Genomic DNA, 21626 nt, shown 5'->3' on the forward strand with positions numbered 1-21626 from the left:
GCTATTTGACATGAGGTAAATGGTGGCTAATAAGTATTTGTTGAATTGAATTTGAGCCTCCCCACAGCCCTGTGAAGTCAATGGGAATTGGCCTAGTTGAGAGTTGAGAGTCCTGAAGTCAGGGATGTTCCAGGGCCAGCTGCAATTCTCACTCAGATTTCTGGTCCCGAAGTCAAGGGCACTTTCCACAATATATGCTGCTTGTAAATGATAAAAGGACTTTTTAAACTTTTCTTGATAGCTTTGGGTTTTATATCATCTTCATTTCTGAATGAATCCCTCCCATCTTCACTACCTAGAAAGCCTTGCCTTTGAATAGAAAAGAGGCAGAATTAACTAATCACTTCTTCAGCGTACCCAAAGCCCCCTGCCCTAGTGTCCCCAACCTTAGCATTTTCTGTCTGTTTGGGGACAGTTTAATTACACAGCATTTAGGTTTTTTTCTTTTTCTTTTTTTTTTTTTAATTTTTAGGTAGTTGAGGTTAAGTGACTTGCCCAGGGTCACACAGCTAGTAAGTGTCAAGTGTTTGGTCTGAGGCCAGATTTGAGCTCAGGTCCTCCTGACTTCAGGGCCAGTGCTTTATCCACTGCACCACCTAGCTGCCCCTGGTTTCATTTTTAAAATTATTTTCATGATATCTAATCGAACTTAAAAAAGTTTGTTGCCTGCCTGTCTTCCTCTACCCAGGTGGCTGCACTCTGGGGTAGTCCCCTGATTTTTCAGTTATTCTTGTCTAAGAAGTAGACTGGGACTCATCTTCATGCCAGTTCTCCCTGCCCCCAGTCCCATAGCCCTGGGGTGTCAGAACAGAGAAATTGGGATTTGGGGAGGCCGAGGACACCTTGAGAGGTGGCCTAGGAAGATCAGGGGTCATGGCTTCTTCCAGTCCCTGCAAGAGTTAGGCTTCCTGGAGCTTTGGCAGTGTGTTCTCAGATCACATTCTTTGAAAATGGGGATGTATGTTTTACAAATCATAACAGAATTCAAATCATCATTGATCTTATTGGAGAAATTCAACTCAAAGACAGGCATGTAAATGATCCCTTGTCAAAATGGGACTTGGGTCAACCAAGCAGATAAATCTCCTTGTTTGGCGTGAGGGGTTTTGCTTTACCAGCTTCTCACAATGACACAGCTTGAGCATACAGAACTAGAGGCTTGAGGTCAGTGGAGGAAAATGGGAGGTGCACAGGATGGGGACCAAGCCAAAGAGAGCAGGACAACAACAGCAATGGCCTCTGCTGGGGGTTTGAGAGCCCCTTATTCTGGGATTCAAAACTACCACTCGTAGAGTCAGGTCAGTTCCTTAACTCAGTCTGGCCTTGAAAACATTTGTTTTCTCCATATGCTGATCAGAGCCTATTGTGATTCAGGTTGAGGTCAGGTCTGAGGTTTGCCGCTTTATAGACTGTATCTTCACACTGTCAAAATAGGGGAGGCTTGAGAAAAAAAAATCTGTCAATCAGCATTTATTAAGTGCCTACTACGTGCCAGGTTCTGCTACGGGCTAGGGTTAAATACAAAGAGAGAAGTGAAACAAAAGGCTAATCAGTTGATTCTGGGGAGGAAACCCTGAGGTCTTGAGGAAAGTCATCCTGGCACTCTGATGAGGTTAACCTGGGAGTTAATCAGGATCACTTAGGATGCGCTTAGGATCACTGCTACAGTTTCTGAATGTCTCTTGTAACCAGTGGCTCTAACTCCAGCCAGCCCTGACCCTCAACATTTGACTTCCCTGCTCTTTGTTGTAGATCCACTGTGTATGGTGAACAGCGCAACGTCTTGTCAGCAGTCACCGGCCAGCAAGAAAGGCATGTTCACCGATGACTTGCACAAGCTGGTGGATGATTGGACGAAGGAAACTGTGGGAAATGCTCTCATTAAGCCGAGCCTGAACCAGCTCAAACAGAATCAGCACAGATTGGAGACGGACAACTGGAACAAGGGCTATGAGGTAAGTGGTGAGTCGCAGGGCAGGGCAGGGCTGGGATGAGGCTAGTGCCACTTCGTGTACGCGTGCAGTTAGGCCTGAACTTTGCAAAGCCAAATGGCTGCTTTGGTGGCTTCAGGGGTTGGCCCACTTTGGGCATGGTGCTGTCCTCTGCTTCTGCTCACGTACTCAGTAACACTTGGGAGATGGAGCAGATTTCAAGGCTATGAGACAATATGGCCCCCTCTAGTGGGAGAATTGGCTCCTGAGCAAGTACTGTGACAGCCCACTGGGTGGTGGGCGCTCATTTTGTCCATGCCAGTGGCACCTGGCATCCTGACACCTCTGTGAATAAGCTGCTGTGACCCCAGAGATGACTTCTCTGGATTCAGTGACTAAGATCTTAAAGATTTGGGTAGAAGCTACTCGTGTGTTCAGGAGCTAAAGCCTTTTCTGCCCATGGTGGCCCAGAAGGACCTGGAGAGTACCGAGAGTTGTAGAGGGTGGCCTGCAGAAAGGGTTGGCTTTGGGGAATTGGGGGAGGTCTTCAGGCTCCATTGGAGGCGAGTGAAGGGGCAAGAAACTGATATTTTGGTTTTGCCATTCTTTTGATCAGAACCCTTCGTCTACGGTGGCTTACACATCAGCCTGGATCTCATCTCTCTCCCAAATCCGTGGCCCTGTCCCAGCTGCCTTGCCACAAGGAATCTCCCTCCCATCCTTCCCTGGAGCCTTGCCTTCTTACGGAGTGCCACACGCCTGCCAATATAACACTGTGGGCGCTGCTGGCTACCCAATGCAGTGGGTGGGAATTTCAGGAACGGCTCCGCAGCCTGTAGTGATCCCCAGCCAAGCAGTGGGCCCTTTCCAGCCTGGGTTGAATTTGCCAGCCTTTCCAGCGGCCCCAGTGCAGAACTCGGCCCCAGGCCCACCTGGGCCCAAGTGAGAGCGCTGGTCAGGAAGGCCCCTCCCCCTCCCCCTTCTGCCAAGGTGTGCTTGTCGTTCTGCACACGGGCATCACTTTTCACTCCAGACCCTCATTCCTCTTTGATACTTGATGCTTGCCTTTTGTATCCCCATCCCCAGTTGTTGAGAGCTCCTCTTCCCAATACAAATTGGCCTCTTGGTACACCCCCCACCCCCACTGCTGTTCAGCTTGGTGAGCCTTGTCCTGAAATTTCACAGGAGCTACTTCAGATAATTGTCACAGAATGGGAACCATGTTATTACATTCTTGATGGTCCAGTCCCATTGGACTCCTTCATGTGTTGTAATGTTGAGTTTAGGCCAAGGCTCATCACCCTGGGCTGGTGGGGAATGACTTCCTATGACCACCTTTGGGTGCATGGACAGAGAGAATCATCTTGGTGGTAAATCCCTGGCATGCCACCTTTGGAATGAGCTTTTCACAAGCATAGGAGCTGAGCAGCATTCTGGGGGGGAGGGGGGGAGCAAATAACCCACAACTGGGGACAGTTCCTTAATTCTGCTGAAGGGGTTCAGTATTCTCCTTGTTCCCGATATGCCATACACACTACATGGTTTTTTGAGCGGCTGAGAGGTGTGTCTGGCTGTGGATCCCCTTTGTAGGGTTCCTTGGGACTCTGGGAAAAAAGAGAATTAATGGTTCTAGCCCCGTTTGTGCATTTACCTGATAGGAAATGTACTCAACCCAACTTTGGAGGTTAGGAGACTTGAGTTCCCTGGCCTCTGGGAGTGAGCCTTGAGTGAGACTGGAGGCCCCCTGAGGAGCATGGGGGAGGGGAGGGGAGGGACTTGCTTGGTAACAATTTCTCTAAATAACTCCACCCCAGAAAGGATGGCTTGGGTATTTGAAAGGGTTTGAGCTGATCTGGCAGGTTTTTTGAGGAAGGCAGACATGATTCCTTTTTCTTTCCTGAAGTTCACCACAAGGTCATCTTGGAGCCTCCTGGGCTTGGCCTCTGGAGCCAAAAGAGCCTCATTTCCTGGGCTTGGCCTTCCAGGCACCTAGAAGTACTTGAAACTCTTTCTCTTCAACTTGAAAGGTTTCAGGACCTTTCTCTATATCTTCAGGCCCCTTCTGGGACCCTTTAGTCCCAGTTAAGGAGCCCTTGCTTCTAATAAATACTTCCCCAAGTCACCAGTTTTTACCCATCACAAATAAGATTTAAAGAACGCTTCTAAAAATTGTATCATGAGGCTTAAACATTACTACTGGCCAGTGAGATGACTTTCACTTGGTCTATTTGTTAAGGCCTCTACCCTCTAAAGAGAACCTGGCCCCCTTTCCTCACACCTACACTAGTCAGAATTCAGCATGGGGTGGGGAGGGAGTGATAGGTTATCATGCCAACCGTAACCCATCACGGTAGACATAGATTGAACTCTTGCGGTATGTTTTCCAGTGTTCGTCACATTTTCAGATCCCTGAAAATCTCTTCTCCTCCACTGGCTTGAAGGCAGTGTGCCTTGGCGTGATGGTATATGTAATGCAGCCATTCAGAAGCAGTGCTCTTTTGACCAGGAAGACTTCCTGCAAGCCACAGCCCCACATTTCCTTTCCTGAATTGACTGTAGAATTGGTCTCAGACCTGCAGCCTCTGAAGGACCAGTCCATGCTCTCAAACGCCACAGGCCCTGAGGGGGGACGACCATCGCCACCTCTGGTTCGCGTAGAGAATTCATCATTCTTATTTGCCTGCAGACTTTTGGCAGTGCCTTGTGATAATTAGAATCTTTTCAGGTTTTTACTGGAAAGGAGATTTGTTTGAAGAATTTGGAGAATGTCCTGCTGTCTCCATGGTGAACACAGCAGCTAGGGATGACTTGATAGAGAGAGATGTATGAGTGTATCTCTCTATATAAACACATGCCTAAAACAGTGAGTCTGTATCAAGTTGAAGAAAACTGTTCTTTACATCACTGTTTTTATTTAATTCATTTTTTTCATTCCTTAAAAAGATTTCCTTCAGATTATAGGCACTTTGTATATACTGGCTAGTTTTCTACTTGAGGATTTTGCATTATTTCGTAATTTTGCTAAATCAGATAAAAGTGCCGTTTTCACCTTTTCTGAGGTATGTGAAACTCCACTCTCCCCTCTCCCCCCACCCCAAAAAAAAAAGAAAAAAGAAAATTAACTTCAAGTCAAGCTGATAAAGAAAAATTATCAGTGTATCCAAGAGACTGCTCTGGCAGGAGGCACTGTCCTGTCCCTGGTGAGCATCTCGTCTGTTTCCAAACTCTCCACACACATCCCCCCTCAACACAGCTGACAGTCTTCACGAAGATTCCTCTTGAGAAGAAAGTGTGTTATATGTCAAACCATCATGTGTACTTTGAAGTGCAAGTCCAATGCATAGTACCGTATCTTCGTACCTAAATGTGTGAGCTGCTGTATCATGGAATGTCTGCCACTGTGTCAAGTCGGGTGACACACCTCGAGAGTAGGAAACCAGCTAGTAGCATAAAGCTGAGGAAAAGAACACTTGGTATTTCAAAGAATTTGCTGTAATGTGACAAATGGCTGTTCCGTTCTTCACCCCTTGCCAATTTTATATCGAGCATGAATTCTGATGATTTGACAGCAAGAAAAAAAAAAGTCTGACAGTTGAAAAGGCCCTTTTCTGCTATGATTTCTAGATTGAGTGTGGCTGGAGGTGCACGGTCTGATGGAATGGATCGTTTTTGTAACTCCAGTTTGGTTGTAGTCCAGTTACTTTTCTTTATCTACCTCGTTTTCAGTGCTGTTTGAGGTGCACAAGTTGACGCTGTTGCCTGTGAACTTTTATTTTGGGGGTGGGGGGATGCTTGATTTTCAGTGTTTCAGCCTGGTGGATCCCCTCATCCCAAAGCTGTGAGCTTGGGATGGGGCAGGGATAGCCCGCTCTCCCCATCGGCAGCCTCTTTTCAAGTCAAATGGTGCAAACTGTGCATCTCAGTTGAAATAAGCTTTGGGGATTTGGAGACACGTGATATGGAGGAAAGGAACCATGCAACTTGATTTGTGGTGATGAATCCCATGGAAATGAGTTGAAAAAGCAGTACCCGGGAAAATGTTGCGAATCAGACAATCCCATGCCTCCCCTTCACTGTATGCCTAGCTTTTCCTGCAACAGGAGAACATTGGAAAATCGACCCCATGCTGGCCTGATGTTCACCATGTTACCAAACACCAACGTTTGGAGGGCTGTCTCTGGGTGCTTCAAAATGATTCAATTATATTTGATTTCAGGTTTGATTTGGGAAAACCCAGGAAGTAATTGTCAGCCACCTTGGCCTTGGTTTTCAGTGTTTCCCCAGCCACATCACTGGATAGACATTGCAGAGATACATTGACCAACAGTTTTCTATTTCCTTGTTCAGAGGAAGTGGAATATTTGGGGGTAAAGGGTGCCGGCTGGTTTCCTATAAGGGCCTTCCATAATTTTGATTGCCTTTCTCCTCCCTTACTCTCCCCCCTTATTCAGTAGATGAGCTCCGGGGAGGGAATGAAGCCAACCACCATTGGCATGTGCACAGCCCTGATTTAGCATGGGAAGAAGAGGGGTGAGCTGGTAGACAAAGGCGAATGTGAAGCTAGGAATATGAAAGAGATAGCCTTGAACCCCCAAATCTAGACCCTAGAGAAAGAATGGGCCATTTGGGTTTGGGAGGTGCTTTGGTGGCCTTTCTGATGAGTAGGAGCCATTGGGCAGGGTTGGGCCAGAGTGGGCAGTGAGGTGACACTTGTGCCCTGTCGTCCCGTCCCATCCCCGTCCCCCCCGCCGAGCGCAGACGGAAGCTGGCAGCTGTCTTGGGGGAAAGCCAAAGGAGAGAATGGAGAGGGGCCCCCTTGCCCGAGGGATGCTCGCTGCCTCGTGAGCCTTTCTCAGCCGAAGCCATGGGCCCTACTGAATGAAGGTGCCTTTTTTCTTCGTAGGGGCTCCTTAGGCAGCGTCTGCGTGTGCGGGGACCTCCCGCAGATCAGGTTGGGGGGGGGCTTTTTGCTGCCCTCCCCCCCCAAAACGCAGAAGCGTCTTGGCCTCGTGGGGTTGGGCGGGCGGCCTCCCACTCCCCCACCGGGATCTGTCTCGCTTCTGGAAAACTGTGACCTTTGTTTTATTTGTACTCGACCATGACAAATGTTATCTTTGGGGGGAATTTTTATTTGGAAAAGGAAAATAAAGGCTGTGTTCATGGAGTGTTGGTTCTTTTCTCGAAGCGGGGGAGGGACCTGCGGGGACTTCCTCGGGCCATCTGCAGGGGGAGGGAAGAGGGGGCGGGGCCTGTGCACACGCGGCGGCCCCCGTGGGATCGGCACCTTCTTCCCCCCCAGGTGCCCCCTCCTCCTCCTTCCCCCTTCAGTGGGGGGGGTCTCCCAAACTCCTGCGCCTGCCCCAAGGCGGGGGCGCCCACGTTCCGGTCATGCCGGCCGCCACGGGGGTGCGGGCCTTCTGGGGGTGCTTGGAAAAGCTGTGCCCGGGCGTCTTGGTGCGCTTGGATCCCCTAGGGCGGCGGCTGGTGGAGCGCTGGGTCACGTGGCCGCCGGGAGGCCGGGGCTAAGAGGGGCTGGCTCGCCTCAGCCCACCTGCCTCCGTCATTGCGTGTGCTTCCGGGTCAAGGTGAGCGCGGCCCGGAGCCGTCACCCGGCCCGCCGGCGCACGCGCGTCTCCAAGCGGGAGGGGGAGGGGAGGGAAGGGAGAGAGAGTGAGAGTGCGCGCGCGCGCGCGCGCGCAGGAGACTCCGGAGTGAAGACCGGGTTCCAAGGTAGCGAGGCTTCCGCTCCGCTGATTGTGTGTGTGACCCTGGGAAAGGGCGACCCGTGTCGGTGTCCTTGAAGTCACAGGTTGGGGGGGAGGGGGAGTGCCCTTCACCCTCGTTACAAACTCAGTACTAGAACATTGGAAGCATTAGCCACCGGGCCCTGCCCTCAAGGTGGTCACAATCTGCACTGGCACATAGTAAGCGCTTGGTGTCTGACTATTTGGCAGCAGGCAGGGAATAAAGAAACCAAACTTTCTGTAGGAGGTCACTGACCCACTTAGGTTGAAAGCCAAGGCAGAGCACATTCCAGGTAGGGGGATCAAGCTGTGTCAGGGCCTCAAATTAAGACAGTGACCTTGGGAGAGAAGGCAACAGGAGGGAGAGTTGTTACGAAGGTGGAACCAATTGGAATGCCGGAGAATAAGGAGTTGAGGAGGACAGAGGTTGTGAATTTGAAGGAAGATGGTGATGATTACGAAGAAGGAAAGAGGAAAAAATTGGGAGGAAAATGGTTCTCTGACATGGAGCATCTGTTCCACGGTTGGGAATGTGGGCCCGCCGCGGGCAGAAGTTCAGTAGAAGCAGATCTTGCTCCATAGATCTGGCACTATTACAGACTGTCTCCCCCACATCTCTGTCAGGATGCCCCAGAGACTTGGAAAACTAAGTGAGTTCCCAGTAGAACTCGTCTTTCCCCTCAAATACCATCTCCTTCCTAATCCCTATTTCTGTCAAAGCAACCATCATCCTTTCAGTCAATGAAATGGATAACTTCTCACTCTCCCTTCATCCCCATGAGGTACCCATTCTCATGGCTACCTTCCCATCTCCACAATCGTGTCTGAGTCCTTCCAAAATAGCTCTGGCCTGAGCAGTAGGCCCCCCATTAGTGTGTCTGCCTCACATCTGTTCCCTTTTCTCATGCATCTTCTAAACTGCTGCCAGATTCACATTCACAAAAGTGATCTATGTCCCTGCTCCCAATAAAACATCTTCGATGACTCCTCCATTTTGTCAAGTCACCAAGCATTTCTCAAGAGCCTACTCCGTGCTTAGCACTCTGACAAGTGCTGAGGATACAAAGAAAGGCAAAAGCCAGGCTCTGTTTGTAAGGAGCTCAGAGGTTAAAGGAGGGAATGACACAAAAACAACTCTGTATGACAAGCTACAGAGAGGCAGTAATGGCCAAAGGAAAGGCCTTAGCAAAGGCCTCCTGTAGAAGGTGGGATTTGAATTGCGACCTGAAGGAAGCCAGGAGAAGCCAAGATGAAGGAGGAGCAAATTCCAGGGGGACAGCCAGGGAAATGCCCAGAGCTGAGACATAGAAGGTCTGGGACAGCCAAGAGGCCAGTGTCATGGAGCCATAGTAAGGTGGCAAGGAGTGACCTACTTTTGGAGAGGTTCCAAGAAATTAGGGTTAGTGTAGAAGAAAAATTCTGAGTCCTTGGAATAGATAGGTTCTCACTGACCCATTCTGATTTGATTTTTTTTTACTTGATTTTTCATTTTCAGTTCCAAATCCTCTCCCTCCCTTCACCCCCCACCCACCCATTGAGAAGACGTGTAATAACATACCCATGACACATATCAAGCCAGGCAAAACATATTTCTGCATTACTCCTAGATTGGGGGGGAGCAAAAAAAATTAAAAAGGGGAAAAATCTGCTTCAATCTGCACTCGGGGTTCATCAGTTTTCTCTCTCTCTCTCTCTGGAGGTGGAGAGCATTTTTCATCATGAGTCCTTTGGGGTTGGCTTGGATCATTGTCTTGCTTAGAACAGGGGAGGTTTTTCCCAGTTGATCATCGTGCAATATCGCTGTTACTGAGCACAGTTCTGCTCGTTTCACTTTCCATCAAGTCAGGTGGGCCTTTCTAGGTTTTTCTGCAGTTTTGATTTTAAAAAGAAATCTGCAGAAGAGGAAACACAGGTTGACTCTAAGATTACTGGGAAGCTTCTCTACAACCTCTGAATGATCTAAGACTCCAAGGAACACTGGAAGGGCGCCAATGGGAGCTTTGTTTCCAGCTATCTTGAGTCAAATTGGAGAGAGGACTTTTGATGGGACTGGGATAACTGAGCCCACAGAGGAGATAAGGCAGCTTCAGTCTTCTTTGACAAGGGCACTGACCTTTGCACTAGAAACATAAATGCCTTTGATGAATAAATGTCAACTGGCCTGCCTAGATGAACTCTATCTGAATCTCAGAGAAAGCCCTGCAGGTGCTAAAAAACTGAAGAAGGGCAAAGAAACAGGGGAGAAGAGAGTCTGCCAAGTATAGGCCGGGGAACTTGACTTTGATTCCTGGGATCTGATGGTTGTGGAGATTGTGGCGTCATCCTGTCTCTGGAGAGGCAGGTTTGGGAGCTAACAAAGTTGTTCGTGGTTCAGTGTCAACACGAGAGGTTTCCCCTGCTCGGCACTGTGCTGTCTAACGTTTTTTCTCAGTGACTTGGATAAAGGTATCGATGGTCTGCTCATCCCATGTGCAGATGATACCAAACTGGAAGAGAGAGCCAACCCACTGGGTGGTAGAGTCAGGATCCAAGAAGGTTTTGTTAAGCTAGAGCATTTAGGGTTGGGGTTAGAAGTTTTAGAGTTAGGCTGACGTACTGAGCTAAATCTAATGAGATGAAATGCAATCAAAGTCAGGAAAAATGTAGTCTTACACTTGAGTCCAAAACACAATCATAGGCAGCTGTTGTTTTAAATGGAGTTCAGAGGGCTTGAGTGGACATCAAGCTCAATATGGGGCAGCTGGAAAAGCAACTGTGATTTTAGGCGTCTAGAAAAGTTTTCTGGAATAAAGAGGTGTAGTGTCACTTTCCTCTGTGTTCCTCAGTTTAAAGTGGAGAGTGCCCAAAGGAGGATGAAGGGTCTGGAGTCTTTAAGTCATATGAGAATTAGTGGATACCACTTAAGTTTAGTTTGGAGGAGGAAAGATTCAGAGGGCCATGAGAGCTCTATAAAAGAACAATCAAGTGAGAAAGATTGGGTGGGGCAGAACCTAGAGTGTAGGATGGTAATTGCAAAGAGTGCACTGTGCCCAAGTGTGACTGGGTGGAATCTGATGGGGAGGCCTTTCACATATGGGTTGGGGTAGGTGACCTCCCAGAGTCTGTAGAGGCCAAACCCATGGCAGTCCTAGTTTGGGGGGGGGAGAAGAGGGGACCTGTTCCCATGAAAGTAAGAGATGTGCAAATTTGCTTGTGGTGCTACTCTCTTTTTCATTTTGGCCCCATCTTCTAGCAACCCATTGATAAGAATCTTTTCTGCTTAGTAACATTACCAAAACATTTGACCTTGGACTTAATTTCATGCTCCTCACAATAACCCTGGGAGGTGGGTAGGTGAGGGTTATTAGCCCTATGTTAAAGCATGGTCCAGAGAAGGTAAGAACACCAAATCATTTTCCTAATGCCAAGGTCTGATCATGTTACTCTGTCCTCAAAATAATTGTCTTCCTAATGACTTCAAGGAAAACTCCCAACTCCTTAGCTTAGCATTCAGGGCCCCTCAGCTTCTCTGTTGGAATACTCATGGGGTGAGATCCAGGCCCAGAATTTGGGTTAGAGCCCTTCTCTGACTTCTCCTGCTTCCTCAGATATCCCTAGAGGCCACTGTTCTCCTTGGCCTCCAACATGTCAGTGCTTTGGCCCACTTATTTCTCTATGTGTCACCTTTCAAATGAGATCATTTTTGTCAAGAGCTCTTTGCCCAGTGCCTGGCACCTAAGTAGGCATGACTTCAATGTCCTTTCCTTCACCCCTTCCCTCTTTGTAAACTCCTTTAGGGCAGAAACTGGGTTTTCCATTTTGATCTTTCACACTGAGTCCAAGGTCTCCAGAGGAGCACAAGTCCCGACTCTAGGCCAGGTGACCTGACCCTAATTCAGAGAGGAGGACGTGGGATGCCCTGCTTCTCTCCTCGTTCTCAGAACAGGCTAGACAGAGCTCCCTTTGCTGCTCTCCTCCTGGAGCTGGAGTCAACTTCACTGTCATGTCTTTGGTGAGATAATTGGCTGGCTTCCAGGTAACCCTTCTTGGCTTTCCCAAGATGCTCAGTACCTGGAGCTGGACAGTCCAGGAAAGCACCTCAAAGAAGCCACACTCTTGCTTTGAGTGCCCTGAGTGGGGGCAGGTGAACGTGAGGCTCTTCTTTCACACTAAGTAGTCTCAGTGTGTGATTGTATTTGGGAAGGCACCCTCTATCATTAGGTTGTAATGCTTTGCTGGCTGTGACAGGGAGCCTAATTTAGAGTGCCCAGGAGAGAGAACCATTGGGTCAGTAATGTTGGGTCTTTACAATTCACAGTTGCTTTTTCTAGGTGAATCTCTAAGGCTTCTGTTTCTAGGCTGTCCTTTAAAACTGCTAGTTCTAGGGTCTCCTTTCTTTAAATTGAACTTTGCTCAGAGTTGCACAGTGAAAAGAGTGCAGGGCCCGGAGTCAGGAAGGTTTGCATCCAGCCTCAGTCACTCACTAGCTGTTTGACCTTGAGCAAGTCACTTCACCTCTTTGCCTGCCTCAGTTTCCTCATTTGTAAAATGGGGATAATAATAGCCCTTACCTCCCAGGGTTGTTGTAAGGATCCAGTGAGGTAACATGTGTGTATCTTTTTGCAAACCTTAAAGTGCTATAGAAATGTCTACTGTATAAACCCACATAAATCATCCACATTTCTGCATATTACCAACAAAGCTCAATAGCAAGAGATAGAAAGAGAAATTCCATTTAAAGTTACTGTAGACATTATAAAATATTTGGGAGTCTACCTGCCAAGATAAACCCAGGAACTATAGGAACACAGTTACAAAACACTTTTCACACAAATAAAGTCAGATCTAAATAATTGGAAAAAGACCAGTTGCTCATGGGTAGGCCAAGATAATATAATAAAAACGACAATTCTACCTAAATTCACTTACTTATTCAGTGCCGTACCAATCAAACTACCAAAAAAATTATTTTATAGAGCTAGAAAAAAATAATAACAAGATTCATCTAGAAGAACAAAAGGTCCAGAATACCAAGGGAGTTAATGAAAAGAAATGCAAGGGAAGGTGGCCTAGCCATATCAGATTTTAAATTGTATTATAAAGCAGCAATCAGCAAAACTGCTTGGTACTGGCTAAGAAATAGAGTGGTAGATCAGTGGAACAGGTTAGGTATGCAAGACACAGTAGTCAATGACTATGGTCATCTACTGTTTGATAAACCCAAAGACTCCAGCTTGCAGGACAAGAACTCACTATTTAACAAAAACTGCTGGGGAAATTGGAAAAGAAAATGGCAGAAACTAGGCATAGACCAATGTCTTACCAAATAAAGTCAATACCTATACCAAAATAAAGTCAAAATGGGCACACCATTTAGATATAAAGGCTGATACTATAAGTAAAGTAGGAGAGCAAGAAATAGTTTACCTCTCGTTCTTATATTCTTATCTCATTCTTATTCTCTTATGGTAAATGGAAGAATTTGTGACCAAACAAAAGACAGAGAACATTATGAAAAGCAAAATGGGTCATTTTGATTACATTAAATTGAAGTTTTTGCATAAACAAAGCCAATGCAACTAAGGTTAGAAGGGAAGCAGAAAGCTGGGAAACGATTTTTACAGCCAGTGTCTCTGATAAAGGCCTCATTTCTAAAATATATAGAGAACTGAGTCAAATTTGTAAGAATGTAAGTCATTCCCCAGTTGATAAATAGTCAAAGGATATGAATGGGCAGTTTTCAGATGAAGAAATTAAAGCTATCTATAGTCATATGAAAAAAAATGCTCTAAATCACTATTGATTAGAAAAATGCAAATCAAAACAACTCTGAGGTACCACATCACACCTATCAGATTGGCCAACATGACAAAACAGGAAAATGATAAATGCTGGAGAAGATGTGGGAAAATTGGAACACTAATGCATTGTTGATAGAGTTGTAAACTGATCCAGCCATTCTGGAGAGCAATTTGGAACTATGCGCAAAGGGCTGTAAAACTGTGCCTACCCTTTGACCCAGCAGCATCACTACTAGGTCTGTATCCCAAAGAGATCATAAAAATGGGAAGAGGACCCATGTGTACAAAACTGTTCATAGCAGCTCTTTTTGTGGTGGCCAAGAATTGGAAATTGAGAGGATGCCCATAAATTGGGGGACTGGTTGAAAAAGTTGTGGTATATGAATGCAATAGCAGGCAGACTTCAGGAAAACCTGGAAAGACTTGTGTGGTCTGATGCTGAGTGAAGTGAGCAGAACCAGGAGAACGTTGTACACAGTATCAGCCACGTTGTGAGATGACTAACTTTGATAGACTTAGCTTTTCTCAGCAATGCAAGGATCTAAGACATCTCCAGAGGCCTCATGATAGAAAATGCTATCCACATCCAGAGAAAGAACTATGGAGTTGGAATGCAGATCGAAGCATAGTAATTTGCTATGTTTTTTCTTCTGTTGAGTTTTGTTTCCTCTTTCTGGTGGTTCCTTCTTTGGTTCTAATTCTTCCTTACAACATGACTAATGTGAAAATATGTTTAATAGGAATGTATATGTAGAGCCTACATTAGATTGCGTGCTGTCTTGGGAAGGGAGTCAGAGAGGGAGGGGGAGAAAATGTAAAACTCAAAAGTTTCTGGAAGTAAATGTTGAAAACTAAAAATAAAATAAGCAAATAAGTAAAAAAGAAAGAAATGTCTTCTGTTATTATTGCTTTTGTTGTTAGTCACCTTTTCCCTAAAATCAGTAATTCAGAGTCAAATTTTCAACTTTGTATTACTGTGTTTAAGGCTCAAATGCTTGTCACGCTAATCGTGAATCTCTTTGGATTCTTGATTCAATTCTCAACCTTCTTGTCTCCCCTCGTTAGATGAACATGTCCCTAGCAGCTCTTTTTGTGTGGCAAAGAATTGGAAATTGAGAGGATGCCCATCCATTGGGGAATGGCTGAGCAAGTTGTGGTACATGAATGTAATGGAATACTATTGTGCTATAAGAAAAGATGAACAGGCTGACTTCAGAAAAACTTGGAAAGACTTATATGGTCTGATGCTGAGTGAAGTGAGCAGAACCAAGAGGACTTTGTACACAATAACAGCCACGTTATGCAATGACTAAGATTGTTTAACTGAACCCTTCTCAGCATTACGAGGATCTAAGACATCTCCAGAGGCCTCGGGATGGAAAATGCTGTCCACATCCAAAGAAAGAACTATGGAAGTCGAATCGCTATCACTTATTTTTACCTTCTGTTGAGTTTTGTTTCATCTTTCTAATGGTTCCTCCTATTGGTTTTAATTTTTACTTACAACTTCACTAATGTGAAAATGTGTTTAATGGGTATGTAAATGTAAAGCCTATATCAGATTGTGCGCTGTCTTGGGGAGGGTGGGGGGGAGGAAAAGGGAGAAAAAATTTCAACTCAAAAGCATATGGAAAAAATTTTTTAAAAAATTTAAATTTAGATGAACATGTCCCGAGTTTGGAAGCCCAAGATAAATGATCTCACTCCCAGATTAGTGCAAGCTGAACCTCAGAATTCCTGTTTCTCTACCTTGCCCACCCCCTGAAATCTCCCATCAGTACTCCTTGGCCATAGAGAAGCTGAGGCCTAAGCTTGGCTAAGGGATAAGCCAAGTTATTTTGGTTCTAAGGACCTGAGAGATTGGACTAGGCTGGGTCAGGCCCAGAGAAGACTAATGTGTTCAGCCAACAAGAGTCCAAGTGGAACCCCACAGCCAACCAAGAGCCCAGTAGAAGGGGCAAAAATGGGCACAGTGCCATATGTGTTGTAGCACCCATAGCATCTAGGAAGACTTTTTAGCCAGCACCTGCTGTGGATGGCCTGGTGTGAGGGCATCTGTCATTGCTTTCTATCCAGTGAGAAGGGACAAGCAGGCTTCATCACTGTATCTATTTGTATAAAGGTGGGGGCAGGGTTGTCCTTCATGTCGAAGGGTCTTGAGCTTTGGGTAGGAAGTGTATTCTTAACCAGTCAAGATAGAGGCCACTTCAAAAGATAAAAGAGAACTTTGATTACTTGACACTAAAAAGGCTCTGCACAGAAAATATCAATACACCAAGGATAAGAAGGGAAGTGGTGGAATGGGAAAAACAATATTTGCATTAAATTTCTCTGATAAGGGTTCCCTAGCCAAGATGTAGAAACAAGTACTACATCTAGATAGGACTGATAGCTAGTCCCTAGTAGATAAGTGATCAAAGGATAGTGATCAGTTCTCAAAGGAAGAACAGAAATCTTTTTTTTCCTTTTTTTTCTTTTTTTTGCTTTCTGGTGAGGCAATCAGGGTTAAGTGACTTGCCCAGGGTCACACAGCTAGTGAGTGTTATGTGTCTGAGGCTGGATTTGAACTCAGGTCCTCCTGACTCCAAGGCCAGAGCTCTATCCGCTGCGCCACCTAGCTGCCCCTAAGAACAGAAATCTTCACAACCATAAGAAAGAATGCCCCAAATCACAAATAAGAAGAGAAATGCAGATCAAAACCACTCTGAGGTTCTACCTGACATCCTGAAAATTGGCAAAGGTGACCAAAAAATAGCAATAGCCAATGCTCAAGGGGTTGTGAAAGGATAGGCACACTCATGGCATTGTTGGTAGAGTTGTAAAATGGTACAAGCATTTTGGAAAGCAACTTGGAATTATTATTATTATTATTTTGCGAGGCAGTTGGGGTTAAGTGACTTGCCAAGAGTCACATAGCTAGTAAGTATCAAGTGTCTGAGATCAGATTTGAACTCGGGTCCTCCAGAGCAGTGCTCTATCCACTTCCCCACCTAGCTGGCCCCAGCAGCTTGGAATTATGCAAATCAAGTGCCTAAAATGTCCATCCCCTCTGACTCAAGAGACTCCATTACTGGGCTCATACCCCTAGGAAGCTATTGATAAGAAGAAAGTCCCCAATTACATCAGAATAGTTATAGCAGCACTTTTTGTGATAGCAAAGAATTGGAAACAAAGTAGATGCCCATTGATTGGGTTAAACAAATACATGATGTCATGGAATATTACTGTGTTGTAAGAAGCGTGGATGAGGAATACAGAGGAGCATGCACTAATGCAGAAGAAAGTTAACAGAGGCAAGAAAACAACACGTCCAGTAACTACAACAATGTCAGTGAATGTCAGAAAATGATAAAGAACAAGAGCGACTTAAATGAACCTACTCCGTCAGGAAGAGGAGAGTTCCACAGGTGTTAGACATCACACATATTGCCGCACTTTTTCAATATATTCATCAGTCACGCTGATTTTTTTTCCCCTCTCTAAAAAAATGTTGTTTGTTATATGGGATGTCCCTTTGGGATGGTCAAGAATACTTGGGATAACTATGGTGATGTAGCAATAAAACCTTGTTTAAAAATTTATTTAGGGGCGGCTAGGTGGTGCAGTGGATAGAGCACTGGCCCTGGAGTCAGGAGGACCTGAGTTCAAATGTGGCCTCAGATGCTTGATACTTCCTAACTGTGTGACCCAAGTCACTTAACCCTGATTGCTTCACACAAACAAAACCATATTTAACCCATTTTTTTTTCTCTACCATGGATGGATCTGCTCTTTTTCTTTTCAAAGTACCTCTTAAAATGAACACAGTAGTACTAACATTGCCCAGGTTGTTGGCGCCTTCCCTTCTCATCTATACAATTTTAAAATGTTTCATTGATATTCTCAGGGGAAGGGAAAGCATTTTTAACCTTACCCCCTCAATAACTCTTCCTCTGAAAAATGAAACAATTCAGTATAATCAAATCAAGCAAGATAACTTCATATATCAGTCATGTCTAAAGAATGTTTGTCTCATTCAGCACCTACAGTCTCATTATTAGTGATTAGAAGCATTTTTATGTGATTGTGAATAACTCACCTCTCTTTTTCTAGTGACAGCATAATCATATTCTTTGACCATTTATCTACTGGGGAGTGGCTCATATTCTTGTATATTTGTATTAATTCCCTATATAGCTTGGCTAGTGGACCTTTAAGAAATTTCCAGATAAGATTTTCTCTACTAATTCTAACTGAATTTATTTTGTTTTTGTAAAAAATTTAATGTCAGGTAATCAAAATTGTCCATTTTATCTTTTACGATCACTTTTCAACCCTTTGGTCATGGAGTATTCCCCTACCTATAGTTATGAAAGGTTTCCTCACTTCTCTTCCCTAGTGTTTAGCACACAGTTTGGTTCATAGTAGGTGACTAATTAATTTTTGCTGACTTGATTTTAATTTATGATATGATTTTTGATATCTTACCATTTAGTCCATCTTGACATATGATGTGCAATGCTGTTCTAAATCAAATTTCTACCAGACTTCTTTCCAGTTTTCTCCACAGAGTTTGTCAAACAGGAGTTCTTTCAGCAGTAATTGGTATCCTTGGGTTTATCAAACCCTAGGCTACTTACTATGTTCAACTGCATCTGGGCCTTAAAATACCTAAGCTCTTCCACTGCTCAGCTTCACTCCCTGTTTTTTAGCCAGTACCCAATCGTTTTGATGATTACCACTTTGGGAGTATAGTTTGAGATGTGGTGCTGGTAGACCCCCTTTCTTCCTACTCTTTAGAACAACTGTCTAACAAGCTATAACCTGCCTGACTTTAGACTAAAGCCTAGAGTCCTTCCTGTGTCATCATATGTCCTCATTCCCTTCCAGGTCTCTCAGAGCCTGGAGGACCATCACCTAGAAGTGGTAGCAGTCTTCCAGGCAAATGGATTCCATGGCCTTCTTGCCCATGACTCAGAGTACGCTCTCCACAACATCTCCTCTCATTATAGTTGGCATGCACTGAAACTCAGCTGGAATGGCAAAACCCTGACCACCCCTCAATTCCTCAGACAGGCAGTTGCTAAGCAGCTGGGCCTGAAGCCAATGCTATGAAGAGGGCATTTCATTTCCCCCCAGTGCTTTTGGAGCAATGATGCAGCCAAGTAAGGTAAGCTTTGTGCAGCCCCAGGTCTTCACTTTTTGGAAACCCACAGAAAACATCACAAGTACAATGCTGTGAAGGGGAAGGAGACCCTGATGAGAGAGGGTGTAAGGCTAGCTAGCCCACCCTTAGAATATAGAAGGGCATTTAGGGTTCTGAAGCGGCTACCTGAACATTGAAAGAGAGGACCTTCTATCGTGTTCCCTTTGAAAGATTTTTACAGTTGTGGTTGTATTCCTTTGTCGAGTACGTAGTTCCACTTGCTCCCCGTGACTCTGAGGGCTGCCAGGAAACTTTTGCCAGTCTGAGGCCCATTGGGTCTTTCTTTGGAGATTGATCTGTTCCTACATCTTCAGGTTGGGCATAGGAACAGGGATTGGTTCTGAATAGGCATCCCAATGACTGTAGAGGGTGAATGTCTCCCTCAGATGAGCGTTCCTGCCCTTTTGTAGTTAACCACTTCTGGGGAAGACATTTATCAATACTTGGGAACTGTACGTTACAGATGAAGACCTACCTGGATGCTTTTCATTGGAGTCTTTTGGAGCATCACTGAAGGTAACTTGTTCCCATATTCTGCTCAGTCTGGTTTGGGGGATACCTTGATTTCTCTGTTGTCCTTCATACTTGACTTGAAGGCTTTGTTTATAATGCCACCAGCACTAGAGAGTTGTTGGGTATAAATTTCTTTCTCCTCTCTGTCTTGTCCCTGTGCCCACAATAACAGCTTCTAATAGGATGGAAATTCTCTGAGAGCAAGACTGTTTTGTTTTGTCTTGGAGTCCCCAGGACCTAGCATATGATAGGTACTTAATAAGTGTTGTCCCTGGAGTGCTAGCTCTCTGCTCCTCTCTGATTTTTTTTCCGGGTTCAAGTACATCAGTTGGTTCTTCCCCGCTGTGCTATGGTGATCCAGGCTGTCAGTTCTATCAAAGACCCTTCGAACATAGATGTTATTTCGAAGGATGTTTTCAAACAGACCCAGGTACTTCACCGTTGCTTCCATTGCAATTTACTTTGTTCTTGAAAGGCCTGCATGCTCCTGTGGAGCTGGGGCTGAGGCAGCTGGGCCTGTCCTCTTGACAGCTTTTCAGTATCTGTATCTCTTTGGTTTTATTCCTTTTCCAAAGAGATTTCTGACAGGTGGTTTCTATTATAAATGTGATGCCCGCGTTTGGGGCGTTGTCATGATGGCTCTCATTGGCTTGTGGGCTACATTTCTTATTCTTTCTTTCTTTTTTTCTTTGAAGGATCCCTCTAATTCTGAATCATCAACCGAAAACTTGAGTTCCCATCATCTATACCATGACTTCCATTAATAACCAATGAAAACTGTGTATGATTTCCCCCTAGGATCCTAAGAATACAATTTCATTAGACTCAGTTTTTGTTAGTGGTGGGCTGTGCCTCTTAAGGTAGCCTAGAGGTCATCCATCACTGTGTTAATCAGCCATTAAAGAGTGTGCACTGAGCTGTGCTTGGTTCCTCTTTGGGGTGGGAGCCATACAGCCTTCTTGAAGGCTGTAGTACCCCCACTGGACACCAGAGGATGCTTCCTCTTCAAAGGCTCAGGCTGCTCCCTCTCAGAGCTCCCACTGTGTGCTGTTGGCCAGGTTCAGCGTTTAAACTAGGGTTAGGGTTAGGAACGTGATGGCACTATTTCCCTGAGTCCCATCCCTGTATCTGGAATTCCCTCTCTTCAGCGTGGGGAAGGGAATTTTGGCTGTGTTGTTTCCTCTCCCCTGAGCCTTCATGTCAGTTTTTGTCTATGGAAAATTATCCCCAATTAATGAAGTTGGGAATTTTGGATAAGGAGGAGGTCATGATGGCATCTGGGCCTCTGTGTGCTACAGAAGCTTTGACGAAGCAGAGACTTTTTTTTCCTGTCCTTCTCTAGGGAACGTCTCTCCTGTCCCTCAGGAATTCCCATGTGCCTGAAATGATTCCTAACTAGCTGAGAACTTTGCTGTTTTTCTCTTCTGGCCCACATCTAGTCCTGTGCCTGATTGATGGTGGAATGATTGGCCAAGAGATCTCTTGTGACTGTGTTGCCTGCATCAAATGGAGAAGTGTGAAATGACACCAGGTGAGGTCAGCAAAAGACTGAGCTGTTTATTATTCTGAGGGTCCAGTTTAAATAATGAAAGCTAACAATCACCCCCAAGGCGCTCGTGGCTAATCCCAGCCCTCAGGTGTTACTTTAATTATACACACCTACTTGCTATCAAGGTTCAAGGATTGGTCAGAATATTCTAGTACCTTCCAGGCAGAAGAAATTGGTGAGCCAAAGATTCTGAATAATTAAGCCCTTATGGTAGGAAAAGGAAAAGAGTCAAACTCTAACCTAAATTCCTAATCCCATATTTAGACTTCTTCTGTTCTGGCCCTCAACATGACTGTTTGGTTTCCACATCTCCTTTGGGTGCTTCGGGGTCCTATAACTACATTTGGGTCTATCCTTTCCACTAGATTTTCTTTAGTGCTTAGATGCCAACATAAGGCTGCCCTGGAGTTCTCCCGACTTCCAAATGATGGGGGTCTGCTTAGATAGGTCCCAGGGCCATTTTTCTTTGAATTGGTTTCTTAACCACAGAAAGTGCCTTCCAGTAAACATACCTGTGTGGAATGGGCCTCAGTGTTAGTTTTGTGCTAGATATATGGTGATAGGTTCTCTAAATGACAAAGTCTTTTCTCTCCAGCTAGCATTTGGGTCCCATCAGTTTGGAGCCCCTCCCCTTCCACAAGAACAAATGGGAACTGCCTCTGCTGGAAGGAACTCTCTAGTGGCCTTTGGGGTGCTGTGGTGTAATGCAGAACATTATTTTACCATTTAGGTAGCAGGGCCCTTTAGGCCATGGAAAGCAGGAGTTGCTGCTTAATCTTGCCCCAGACCTCTTTTGCTCCTAAATCTAAACAACAGTGAAATGTACTCTTGCATAGCTTAAGCACAGGCCAAAGCTCCAGCGCAAATGGACAAGAAAGCTTGCAACATAATTGCTTTAGATAATTACGGTTGACCAGGACGCCG

At 45.4% G+C, this 21626-nt stretch overlaps 1 protein-coding gene across 5 annotated transcripts in view; it reads left to right on the plus strand.

Annotated features, from left to right (window-relative positions):
* Nucleotides 1-7095, plus strand: part of WNK3 (WNK lysine deficient protein kinase 3) — a 65623-nt gene extending 58528 nt beyond the window's left edge. For all 5 annotated transcript variants that reach the window (XM_020980033.2, XM_020980035.2, XM_020980034.2 and 2 more), the window contains exons 23-24: nucleotides 1753-1955; nucleotides 2548-7095. In XM_020980033.2, coding sequence (XP_020835692.1) covers nucleotides 1753-1955; nucleotides 2548-2877 — 533 coding nt within the window. In that variant the 3' untranslated portion in view covers nucleotides 2878-7095. The remainder of the gene's footprint in view (nucleotides 1-1752; nucleotides 1956-2547) is intronic.
* The last annotated feature ends 14531 nt before the right edge of the window (nucleotides 7096-21626 follow it).

The sequence above is a fragment of the Phascolarctos cinereus genome, unplaced genomic scaffold (assembly GCF_003287225.1).
Source record: "Phascolarctos cinereus isolate Bilbo 61053 unplaced genomic scaffold, phaCin_HiC Scaffold_8;HRSCAF=390, whole genome shotgun sequence".
Taxonomy (NCBI): domain Eukaryota; kingdom Metazoa; phylum Chordata; class Mammalia; order Diprotodontia; family Phascolarctidae; genus Phascolarctos; species Phascolarctos cinereus.